This window comes from Rhinatrema bivittatum, chromosome 2, assembly GCF_901001135.1.
Source record: "Rhinatrema bivittatum chromosome 2, aRhiBiv1.1, whole genome shotgun sequence".
Taxonomy (NCBI): domain Eukaryota; kingdom Metazoa; phylum Chordata; class Amphibia; order Gymnophiona; family Rhinatrematidae; genus Rhinatrema; species Rhinatrema bivittatum.
In genome coordinates this window covers 8555705-8568880 of record NC_042616.1, presented here as the reverse complement: position 1 = coordinate 8568880, position 13176 = coordinate 8555705, and the positions used below count along the sequence as shown (strand labels likewise).

General features: G+C 49.4%; 1 protein-coding gene across 1 annotated transcript in view; it reads left to right on the top strand.

The window, feature by feature from the left end:
- The window catches only part of LOC115083486 (von Willebrand factor-like), a 48822-nt gene extending 36498 nt beyond the window's left edge, over positions 1-12324 (top strand). The window contains exon 4 of the mRNA XM_029587341.1: positions 10956-12324. Coding sequence (XP_029443201.1) covers positions 10956-11350 — 395 coding nt within the window. The 3' untranslated portion in view covers positions 11351-12324. The remainder of the gene's footprint in view (positions 1-10955) is intronic.
- Positions 12325-13176: the final 852 nt, after the last annotated feature.

Sequence of the window (13176 nt, the reverse complement as noted above, 5' to 3'; positions counted from 1 at the left end):
TAGAGTATTTCCTGAGGAAAGGAGATACAACATCTACCTGAAAAGGATAGAAAGTTGAATGCGTAGAACTACTCAGTGGCAGAGGAACGGAGTCAGGTGAGTATGGAAAGAGTGCATAACTCACGGACCCTGCTGGCAGGAATGACATTAAGAGGGAAAGAAGTTCCCTTGCCAAACTGTGGAAGAGAGGAATGGAAAGGCTCAAACGTAGAATGTATGAGACTTATAAGGAGAATATATATGTTCATTCCGTGATTAGAGAAATAGAGGCGGCTTGATCAGTGGATAATCCATGGTAAGCCGACTCAGAGAGGATTACCGAAAACGGGAACCCAACTCCCAAAACGATACACCTCCTAAGAGAAAGGTGTATCTATGTGGAGGATGTCTGGAGAACAGAATCCGAGGGAGTAAGAAAAAATGGTGGAAAAGTAAAAGGGGTAATACCTCTTTTTTTTTTTTTTTTAGCGTCAGGAGGTAAAGCCTGCCATATTAAACGGCAAGATTTATGTTTAGAAGGTTTTGTGACGCTACCAGAACCTAAGAACATCAGTAAGTCTATGATTTGGGACTGACTGGTGAGGGAATAAAAGGTTACTGATATGATGGATTGAGAAGTATGGGAAGCATACTGATCTCAGTCAGGGAGTGGGGAAATGAATACTGAACCCCCATCCCAGTTCAACATTAGAAGAATGCTGGCTACGAGAGGCAGCAGAAGAGATATATTGAAGAGGCCTTTGATGGAAGAAAAGGCATCTAAGGGAACGCATAGGAAACATGTGTAGGGAGCAGAACCTGTGCATCGTATGGAATGATGCAGACGCAGAGGAAAGTTTAGTTAAACTCAGCGTTAAAAGATTTGCCCTGTACACATGTAATTGAGACCATTCGAGAGGATAGAACCTACGTGGAGAAGGTCAGATAGAGCGTTCATTAAATCTCTTAGATATGTGGCCCAAGGACGCATGAAGTGAACAAGGGCCAAGGGTAGAGCTGCGCAGCTGTCTAGCAGAGCAGCTAAGAGGTTGTGCGTGCTTTTGAGTTGGAAAGCACATTGTCCCTATGCTGTCTGTCTGTATGCACAAAGAATTGTTGCAAAAGCAGTATTGGAAGGCATAAGGGCATAACTCATGGGTGCAACGTCCAGGACGTTTATGAGAAACTATGCTGGAGTGCAATAGATGCATAATGGGTTGACAGCTTTCAGGAGAAACTTTATAACCCTAAGGAATTGCGAGCATGAGTCGAAGGAGACTAGGTCCTAGTTCGAACTGGGATAAGAATCAGGGACGAAAGCAATGAAACCACTTAGGTCCATTGAGTATAGAATGTCACTGAATATAACCCATAGCAGTTTTGAATTATGAGAAAAATGCATAGTGGGAAGAAACCCCATAGCCCAACCATGAAAAGTTGAAAGGTTGAGGTTATGGAAAATATGCGCAGGGACATATAACAATGTATCAGAATGTCTGTGCGCATGCTGGACAAGAGGGTCTTAAGACTGTGGTGTCCAGAAGTGTTACAGAAGGGATTTATGGCAGTGACAGTAATCCCAGTTAGTAAATGTATAGTGAGTCCTGAAAAAAGTGAGAGCTCCTTGAATGTACTGAAAGTGGTTAGCAGTAGTCTATGCAAGGAAAGTGAATGATGTTACACTCCGCAGAGAAAACAGCATTCACCAACAGTGATGCAAGAGACAGTTCACTTACCGAAGCTGGTGCCAGCGGCAGAGCTTGGGGTTGTAATGTTGACTCACCATAAAGCACATAGAAACATTAAATAATGTACTTACTGCAGTATGGAGTGATGGTAACCAAAGATACCATTGTACCTGTGACGTCTAAAGAAAGTTGGAGTTTCTTAGGTCCAGGATGTGCGGAGAGTAACTATTTTCTGTTAAAAGAAAGAATAGTGCAATTAAAACTCCCCAACCCCCCTCCCTTCTCCCCTCTGCACTTCGTAGCGCCTGGGGGAGTGTACCGGGACTTTGGTACAAGGTGGGGTGGCCGCTCTGATATCTGACCAGATGGGAGACCAGGAGGTGTCCCAATGGAGGATATCATGTAGGCTCCTGCAGGTGTGTGAGCGGTAAGTGGTACCCGCATTTCTGTATGCTGTACAAGGAGACACTGAGACCTGTGGCCAGGCCTCAAGGTGGACTTGTACATGGGGCAATAATTGCTGAATCTCATGTTTAGCAGATCAGCCAATGCAGCTGGACCTTGGTTGGGAGGGAACCAAGAGTCAGAGCATTGGTCGGCACAGGGACTTGTTACTGACAAGAGAAGAAGCCCTGCTGCAATCCCAAGAAGATAGAGGGGTTCTCCTGATATTGTGGCTAACATAGCTAACATAGTGATATGTGACACTAATACAGTTCTAAAAGGCACATGACCCAGAACTTTTCGAACCACGGTCCGAATGGGAGAACACAACTCTATGGGAATGCCGCCGAAGCGGGTACTTACCATCCGACGTGGATCGCCGCAAGACGAGCCGGTGAAGATTGTTGACCCCGACGGTCTCCGGAGTCCTCGAGGGTAAGGCCGGGGACGTAAACGTCCATCTCGCTCTGAAACCCGGTATGGTGGCACAGGTACAGAGGAGACAGGCCAGGCGTGAGTGGCGTTTAGACTGCTAAGTGTAACAGATGGCCATAGTCCCACACCACTTGACGGTGGGGCACGCCAGGAACAGAGGAGCCCTAACGGAACTCATGTTCCCTTCCCTCGTCACAGCGGCTCGATGTGTCGTGACGCCAATGCAGAAGCTGTCGGACCTGGATCCGGAAGTTCTGGATCACCAAGGACTGCCAAAACTGTAGGAACAGTGCTGATGGCAGTGGTGATGTCGCTCTGCCCGAGCGTTGTCCAGCCTGGAGAAGGATGGCACCGATGTGCTGGATGGCGTCAGCGGCGGACGATCACGATGTCGGCGATGATGGGTGCCACGGTGCTCGGCCCGGTCTTTCCCCAGCGCCGAGATGGAAGCCCTCGTCGTCCTGGAAGGCGATCGATGACGAACTGTCAGCACGCCTGCTCTGCTCCTGACACAATGGAGTGTCTTAAGCTAATACGGGGCTTAAAAAAGAACCCAAAGCGTGGAGCAATGTGAGGAGGCGAGGGTATTATGTGGCGGTGCTATGTCGGTATTGACGATATTGAAGGCAACCTAAGGGGCTTCGAGGATATCATCAAAATGGGTATGAAAAATCGTCGATGACTGGCCAGGAGAATGATGACAGTGACGGGCACTGACAGCAGTGGCATAGGTATCTTTGAAACGATGTGGAATCGAATAATCGAAAAACATTGCCGTTATTGAAAAAGATACCGGCATCGACTGAGTCGAAGTCGAATCAATAGGGCGTCAAGGACACCGAAGGAAAACGGAGGTGTCGAGGGCATCGATGCATGGAGGCGGGCATTTATGCCGTTTGTGGCATGGCCACGGGCATCAACTATAGGGCCACAGACGTTGACGGTATCGATTTGGACAGACTCAGATTTCCAAGTGTACATGGCATCGGTGCCCCAGACACGTGTGTCGGTGGCATCGATATGGACACGTATGGAATCGATGGCATGGATCTCCCAGTCGATGAATTCCATCCCGGCATCAACGCCAGTCCTGGAATCGGCATGGGCATCGATGCCAGCCATAAGGCTGGCATTGGCATCAACGCCCATCCACGGAATTGAGCCGGCATGGATACCCACCGATGGGACCCACCTGGGCATCGAATTTCACCGATGGGAGTAGCCTGGCATCGACTGCCCTCGATGGATGCATTCTAACATAGATGCCCATGGATGAAACACCTGGGCATCGGTGTCCATCGATGCAAAAGGACCCGGCACCGATGCCATCGACGGACGGCCATCCGGCACCAATGCCATCGACGGACAAGCCATCCGGCACCGATGTCCATCGATGGGGACCATCCGGCACCGATGGGGACCATCCGGCATCGATGCCCACCGACGAATCGATGTGGCACCGATGCCCACCGATGGAAAAGGGCTGGACATCGGTGGGGAGGATGGGGCATCGATGGCATCCCCAAAAGGGGGGGGGGGTGGCATCGATGAAGTGACCCTGGGATCGTTAAAAAGTGTCTCGGGCAGCGGTGGCGGCGACCCGAGTATGCATGGCAGTGACTAACAGCGTGTGCGTCAATGGCATGCATCCGGGTAGGGACGGCACCGAGGAAGCCCAAGGAAAAAAACAGTGCGTAGGAGGAAAAAGCCTGGTAGCACTGAAAAGCAAAAAACATGGATAAAGGCATCAGGGCACCGTGGGGGGAGGGGCGCTGATGACATATAAAAGCCCAGGGCGGTTTAGGAGGGTCCCGGTGTAGCGATAGGGTATCGACTGCGTGAGGGTACCAGGGAACGAAGGACTTGAAGCTACAGAGGTCCTAAAGTTAAGGAAAAAATCCCTACCCCACTAGCATAAGCAAGCAGAGTGTCACAGAGATACTCGCAAGCTGTTTAAAGCTAACTGAAAAATGGGGGAAGGGAAGGCTTCAGTCAGTTAACAGCCTTAAGATAGTGACAGGAACCGACCGAAAAATAAGAATTAGTACTCACCGAGCGTCGTAAAAACGTACGCGGAGGGAGACCTGTGCAGGGAAAAGTGTTTTTTGAAGTGAAAAGTTAAGTGTTTCCATGAGGTAATTAGTTAAAAAATCCTCACAGAGCTCCAACCGCTATGCTGACTGCAGAGCGGAAAAAAGAAGACTGAGGGAGACACCTGTGGCTCACAGGGATAATTGCAGGCTGGGCATGCTCAGTGCACCCAGTGTGCCAGTGTCAGTCAAAGCTTGTTGAAACTTTGACAGAAAAGTTTTCCGTACAGGGCTCCATCCTCGATGTCACCCATGTGTGAGGACTACCATCCTGCTTGTCCTGTGAGAAACTCTATGCCCAAAAGCATCGAGGAATTTCTGCTCCTTCCCTGGAGGGGCGGAACAATGAGGCCATGGTCTTCTGGCCGTCTTCTGGGCAGATTCGACCACCACTGAATGATGGCGCAACTGAGTCTTCTGGAAGCCAGGTTCCGACTGGACCAAATAGGTAGCATCAGTCTTACGGTTGACAGGCGGGACTGTACCTGGGTGCTCCCAGTTGCGCTGCAGAAGATCAAGCAGTACGGCATGAACTGGGATGGACATAATTTCTTTAGGTGCATTGAGGAACTGAAGGACTTCCAGCATCTTGTGTCTGGAGTCTTCTTCAGTTTGAAGAGCAAATGGTATAGCCTCTGACATTTCCTTGATAAATTTTATGAAGGAGAGGTCCACTGGCAAGGATCTGCATCTTTCTTCAGGTGGTGAAGGTTCAGACGGGATATCACCAGTGTCCTGGGAATCTAAGGAGTCCTCGGACCAAGGTTGGTAAGGTTGATCCCCAGCATCCAACGATGTCTAAGATGGCAGTAAAGGTCATTCTCCGGCCGGAGGAGGTCGGGGCACAAAAGGTATTGGCGTCGGCACTGGTGGCATCGGAGCTGGCATCGGCAATGACGGAGGGGCACCAAAGGACTCGGTGAATGCCTCGGTGGAAATGCTCCAGAAGGCCCTGGAACCGGGTCCGGCATTGAAGGACCCTCCTCGTCCGAGGAGAGATGGATGGGTGTTGATGGACCAAGCGGTATCGGTGTTTTCCTTGGTGCCGATGGCAGAGCACCGATAAGGACATCCAGTCTGTCGAGGATCGGAGCAAGCATCGGTGGCATCGGTTCCGGAGTTGGCATGGGAACTGGCATCAGCGTCGGTGGTGTTGGAAGTCAATGGAGGGCCTGCACCACTGCCTCTTGAACCATCTGGTTCAATTCCTCATGGAACGCTGGTGTTGTTAAGACCAGTTCTGGAGTGGGAGGCTGGGATGACGTCACTGGAGGGTCCACCAGCACAACTGGAGTCTCGGCTGCCACACCCACGTAAGGCAGGGAACGCTTCGGTGTACCCGGCTCAGAGGAGGATGGGGGCTCCTCAGAACGGGCCTTTTTCTTCGGTGGCTCGGTGGACTTTGAAGTCGAGGCCACCGGTGCACCTGGCTCAGACGGTGCGGATTTCCGATGCCTATGCCGATGCTTCTCTCGATGCTCGGCTTTACCCATGGCCGGCACCGAGGACGTAGATGCTGAAGTCTTCGATGTCGAATTAAAGTCATCGGTGCCCGACCATTGACAAGACTTGGCTGGCAACGGCGTTGATGACTTGGAGGCCTGAGATGGCAGTCGCTGCTTTATATGAAATAGCAAAGCCATTTTCTCTAACCTAGCCCAACGTCCCTTGGGGTCACTTGGGCACAGTTGGTACATGTGTCCACATCATGGGTAGGGCCCAGACAAAGCACACAAACCTGGTGAGGGTCTGTGATAGACATTGTCCTAGGACAGTCAGGGCACCGACGAAAACCCATCGCCATCGTTGCCGAAAATTTAGGCCACGCGTGGTCGGTGCCGGTTGGGCCTAAAACCGGGAACCGATGGAAACTGACCGAAAAACGAGGTAAACTTAACCGTGCAGCCATGGTTATCATAAGAACATAAGAAACTGCCATGCTGGGTCAGACCAAGGGTCCATCAAGCCCAGCATCCTGTTTCCAACAGAGGCCAAACCAGGCCATAAGAACCTGGCAATTACCCAAACACTAAGAAGATCCCATGCTACTGATGCAATTAATAGCAGTGGCTATTCCCTAAGTAAACTTGATTAATAGCAGGTAATGGACTTCTCCTCCAAGAACTTATCCAAACCTTTTTTGAACCCGCTACACCAACTGCACTAGCCACATCCTCTGACAACAAATTCCAGAGCTTTATTGTGCATTGAGTGAAGAGGGGGACCCTGGATGGGGTGAAAACTTTTGCAAATTTTGAAATTAATTTCTGAGGAAACATTCCTGACAGGAATGTGTGAGGGAGCTCCTCACTCCACGTGGCTAAAGCTGCGTGGAAAAAAAGAGACTGAAGGGGGACCCCTGCTGGATGCAGGGTTGGTGGTATGCTGGGCATGCTCAGTGGTGCCAGTGAAAAGTGTTCCATGATTGGGCTCCATCCTGATGATGTCACCCATATGTGAGGGCTACCATCCTGCTTGTCCTGTGAGAATGGAATTTGCTAATGGAAACAATGGTGGTGCTATTTGCAGGAAGAGATTTGAGAGAAAACCTCTTACCATATTAGTAATCTCTTCTACCACCTGTTGTGATCTGTGCCCCAGAGATGGGGGGAATCTTTCTCAGGCACTAAAATCTGGTCATGCTCCAGATCTGGATGAAGTGAGATAGGTATAACTGAGCTGATAGGGTCTGGAGCTTGAAGGCGAAACCTTTGTTGCCACACCATGGATGTGTTGCGTTCGTGCCTATTCTCGCCCTCGCTTCACCCTCTCTACCTTTGTGGCGACTCCCTTTGGCTCTGATGGACAGATGCTGCCGCGGCTTCTCCCTGCCTCTTCGTCCCGGAATCCCCGGGCTGGCTTGACACTATGGATCCGCCATGTTCCTGATGACGAAAGGGCGAGCGCATGCTCCAGTCTTTGTACCGGCAAGGGCATGAACCTTGGGAACATCCCCCGGTAGTGACTTCATCCGTTTTCAATTTAAAAGGTCTTTGTTTGCTAACCTCAAACGAGTTAGCAAGGAACTCCAACGGGACTTGCTTCGGCAGTCCACACTACTTGCAACATCGATCCGAGTCAGCAAGGGGAAATATTTCTCCACTGCTTGGCCTTTTTCAACTTACCAGGAGTACCCGCTCCTCAGGGGCTCCACTCTCTCTCTTCTTGATTTCAGATTGTTGGACGGGATCCGGTACTCCTCGAGGGCCTACATTCCCGAAGACTCAGAAGACTCCTATTGCCTGGAGGCAATCACAGACGTGAACACAGTGAGTCCCATTACAGACAAGAATCGGTACTCACTCCACGAGGGCCATTGTTCCTAATGTCTAAGACTCCCTTCAGTCTAAGACATTATCGCAGGCACGGAGATCGTGAGTTACCATTGCAGATTGCAGACAGGAACCGGTACTCGCTCCACGAGGGCCTATGTTCCTAAATCTCTCCTAGCCTCTCTTCTATTCCAGAAGCCATCTCATACACAGTTATTGTGAGTTCTATTTCAGACTGCCTATAGGAACCAGTACTCGCCTGTGGCTCCTGTTCCTGAATACTGAAGACTCTCTGTTGCATAAGAAGACATTACAGTTATCTACAATTGTGAGTGTATCATCTACCACTGGTTATGTCTAGCATACCCTGTCTACTCATTACCTATAGTCTCTCCTTACAGCTCAGCAACTCCGAGATCGTAGTTCCAGTATCAGAGGGACTTCAGCCCTGCCGGGCACATCAACTCACTACTGCCACCTCTGGTGGTTCTACTTCCAGTCTAATAAAGAACTATCTGTGTTTGTCTCAATACTCCAGCTTAGCCGGTGGTCCCTCTCAGGATCTCCACTTGAGGGTGCTGTCATCTGCCATTGGCCCAGGGATTCACTATTTCTACTAAGTGTTACTCCTTACACTAATAGAGCGGTACTATCATCTGCCACTCTGTGGGAGCCAACCCACATCAGACTATTACTCCTCTCTCTGTGGAAGCTGATCCATATCAGATAGCTAACTCCCCGTGGGGATCATACAGGTTGCTGGCTCCTCTTTCTACAGGAACTAAGCATAACCATTGCTACTCCTCTGGGGGAGCAGAGCGCTAGCAGATTTCTAACTCCTTGGCAGATTCCTAACAGATTGCTAACTCCCTAGCAAGAACCACAACAGATTGATAACTTCTATCTAATGTCTCTGCCCATCCGGCATCAGATCCATAACAGATTGCTAACTCCTCCCCTTGGGGGAGCAGCATTGAACAGATTGCTAACTCCTCCCCTCTGGGGGAGCAGATCACTAACAGGATGTTAACATTTATCTGGGGCCAATGGTGAGCAGAGGAAAGATTGGTCTGTATGATGGTAGTCTGGGTGAAGGTAAGGCCACCTTTAAAATTTGCCCTGCAGCCCCCTCAGCTGGCAGCAATCTTGGAGATGTGCCCATGCGTGAGATGAACTTGAATGGAATGGCGGTTGACTCTGTCCACTCAATGCTTGGGGTGCCTCAGAACTTTTTTATGGCTCCTGTGCCTATGCATCCCTGAGCCATCCTGTGCCATATGTTTTGACAATGATGATTTGTGGTGCCCCTCTGCACCAAGTGAAAGTCCTGTACTGTACCATATGGCACCATAGCATCGTGCATCAATCCAGCTGTGCCATTTTCTGAGTGCAGCATCTCCTGTGCCATACATGCACTGTGCTTCATGCCTACTAGTGCACCGATGATGCATCAAGTGATTTTTGCTCCAAAGATTGTGTCATGCACATCCTTTTTGCCATTCCAGTGTCATGCTTTTGGTGCATTGTCGGTGCCCTAGACTGGGTCCCTTTATCTGCACCTGGGGCAGAGTGGGAAGACTTCTTTCCCCCATCAGTTTGCAGAGAGGACTTACTGTGGCAGCTGCCCGAGGAGGTGATTGCTGTGAAATACTCACTCTCCAACCATAACCGGGCTACTTTTTCAGTCATTTGGGGCTGAGCCCTTGAGGACATGCAGCTGCAGTCTCGGCAATTCACCTGGTCGTGTTTGGGACCCAGGCATAGGTAGAAATAATTATAGACATCAGTTATGGACATTATAGGTCCCGATGATGGGAAAGAGGCCATGGTACCACTGAAAAGTGCTGTTTTGGTATCGGTAGACATGAGTATGAAGAGGATTTTGTAGTGATGTAGAGACAAGATCCAATCATCCGTGCGAAGCGTGAATGAAAACAGACTAAGATGAATTCTGGAACAGTCGTTCACGTGGGAACTCCTGCACATGCTCAATAGACTAAAACTTTACTAACTTTGAGAGACAACTCCGCATTGTGCCACCTGATGACGTCACCCACTGAACATGGCTAATTCAACCTGCTTATTGACAGAAACGTGCACGTGAAGAGGGAATGGTGGTGAATTGTTTGCTGTAGATCAGGAGTAGCCAACTCCATTCCTAGATTGCCATAGCCAGATCTACTTTTCAGGATACCCGCAATGAATATGCATGAGGTATGTTTGCATGTTCTGCCTTTCATTGTATGCAAATATATCTCCGGCATAATCTTTGTGGATATCCTGAAACCCAGACCTGGCTGTGGCACTCCAGCACTGGAGTTGTCCACCCCTTGTGTAGATGTACTGTTTCTTTGGAGAAAGGGACAGGAGGAATGTGGAAATAGGCGACTGCCTCTGATTTATTCAGGTAAGTGTTTAGGATGCTAAATCTCAGTTTAACCGATTTATCCAGCTGCTGGATAACAGTGCTTTTCAGCATCATCTGGATACATTTAGTCTACCCAGATATTCAGTGGGAAACGTATCTGCATAACTATCCAGACTTATCCACCTGCTGCTTTTCTGAATAAGGACCTCACTGTCTGCTTCTGCTGTTGGCATCAGGAACCAAACCAGTGTCCACGGCTTCCTTGTGCTGCTGGATCACTGACATCTGCTGCACCAGGAACTTTGCTGAGGTCCACAAGGGGGGTGGCTGCTGGTGCCGAGATCCACAGTTTGGGTGAGGTGTGAAAATGAGAGGGGATGATATCAGGGGGTTGGGCTGTTTTTAGGTGAGGACCCAAGATGTTCTGTGGGGAAGGGAGAAGGAACGAGTGAGAGGCCTCAGCAGCCAGGGCCCCAGTGATTTTCAGATGCGCTGCTCTGGAGCTCTGTGTTATTAAGGACTGGCACATGTTCCATAGGCTCTTACATCTTGATATGATTTTTATATAAAACCCCTTCTGAGCCCCTCTGACATAATCTAAGTGTTAAGAAGAGTAACAGCAGCACTAGTCAGAAAAAATGTGCACATGGCTAACATATAATTCTTTCTTCCACTGCAGCACCATGTGGATTGAACCAGCATTATGACGAATGTGGATCTGCCTGTCCCTCAAACTGCTTTGACAAGATCCGAATCTGCATAAGGATGTGCATCCCTGGCTGCTTCTGTGATGAGGGCTATGTGTTTAAAGATGCTAAATCTGGGGTGTGTGTGCGTGAGAGTGCGTGCCAACGCCTTTGTCCGGAGAACAGCGAGTATCAATCCTGTGGGAGTGGCTGTGATCAGAGAAACTGCAAGGATGAGCTGAATGACGAGCCACCTAGCATTTGTACCAGGGAGTGTGTTTCAGGCTGCTTCTGTAAGCCAGGGTATGTTTATCTGTTTGGTACATCTGGCCCCTGTGTGCTTTCTGAAGACTGTCCTCCAATTATTGAACCAGTAGATAGAAAATAAATGGGCAGCAGTGGAGCCTGGATGAGGGGACCTCTTACATGACCCTGTCCCCTCTCACCCCAGCAGGAGACGCCTCGGCTCCCAACACCCTCGCTGACCATCACAATAATGAAACGCGATCATGCTGTAAATCAGAAACCCTTTCCTTCAAGCATTAATACCTTTAGCTCTTTCTTGATTTCCTTTTTTTCTTGTGGATCCAAACAGTGAGATATGGATGCCCTGACCCGCAGATTCCTGCAGGAATTGTCCCATAATTTCCCTTTTTCCTGCAGAATTGGGAGAACAAGCTCTCTCCTCCCCTCTTCCCATCCCACTGATACCGGCAGCCTCGTTTCCTCTCCTCCTCCCTGCACAGGGACCCGTTTCTCCCACCGACCTCTCTCCTACCATCGCTCTCTCACTGGTAGAGGCGGCACAGGCTGCCCCTGCTCTGAGCCTCCCCCGGTATTACACAGCTCTGCTTCCTCTGAAGTGTTTGCTGCCAGTGCTTGCTAATCTGACGAGAGCTTGACTGGCACAGTAAGGAAGGGCATAAGGAGCCAAAGGAGGCTCGGAATAGCAGCACCAGGGCAAGCGGCTAACGATGAGGGAGCGGGGAAAGGCAAGGGACGGGGTGAGGAGAGAGATCAGTGTCTGCAGGGAAGAGGAAGACAGACATCAGAGGGAGGTGCACAGGGACCCCAGTGTTTACAAGAAACCCATGTATGTGAGATGTATGTAAGTGTGCCACAGAATCTTAAAAGCCCTGCAGCAGAATCCACCCCTGAAACACCACAGAAACCTGGAGGCCTTCCTGCAGAACCATTCACCTAACGTGCAGTACTGAGGCACCACCAGCAGAGGGCAGCAGGACCCAACTCATTTCCTAATTATGGCTGCAGAATGAAGGACATTTAATGATCCCATAATCACAAAGTTCATGTTTCAAATATCTAAATATTCACAGAACATTACTGTGATAAAAAGCCTTAGCAAGCTTAGCCTAACCAATACCTTGCCACATATACATAAATCCTATTTCAACTCACCACCAACTGAATCACAACTGCTGCTCCTTCCGGTCACTGGCTCTCTGTCCATTGGCCATAGCTACCCAGGTCAGGGAGGTCAGCGCTGGGCCTCCGGTTCTGTGGGTGAGAGAGCAGCACATGAATTACCCAGGCTGCAGCTTCCAGTCCTGGATGAGTTCGGATGCGGTGTCTGTAAGAGAACCAATGGGGTCACTGGGATTTTTCGTAGATGTTGATTTGGAAAAAGGGATAACGGATTGAGCGGGCAAAGATCAGAGCACAGCACCTGCAGTATGAGAGATCACCTCTCAGATTCTGTCCTGTACCTCTGTATCATGAAGCATCATTGTGTCACTGAGCCTCTTGTATTGTGGTAGAAATGATTAACTATAGAGCACATGAAATCATCCATCCAAAATAAAATCAGCATTAAGCAGCGTCAAAGTGTCCTAGGAAGCCTGGTTTCTTTTCCTGCTTTCTGTATCTGCCCTGAGCAGGATTTGTCTTGTATGTCTGCATAAACTGATCCACTGACGCACAGTGCATTAATCACATGATCACTGACCTGAAGACCCTAGTCACCTACATTCAAAGATGACCTTGTAATGGACAGAGGTCTCCATCACTGCCCAAGCTCAGGGAATGGGCTTCATACTAGACCTTCAACTTACCATCAAAGCTTAGCTTTTGTAACAGTTATCCAGGCCTCTATCATCGCACTGTACACTGGAATCCCAATTAAACTGAACTGGACGACCTTATATAAACTAGTAAACTCTTAAGTCAGCATAAGGAACGCTATGAATTTCTTGT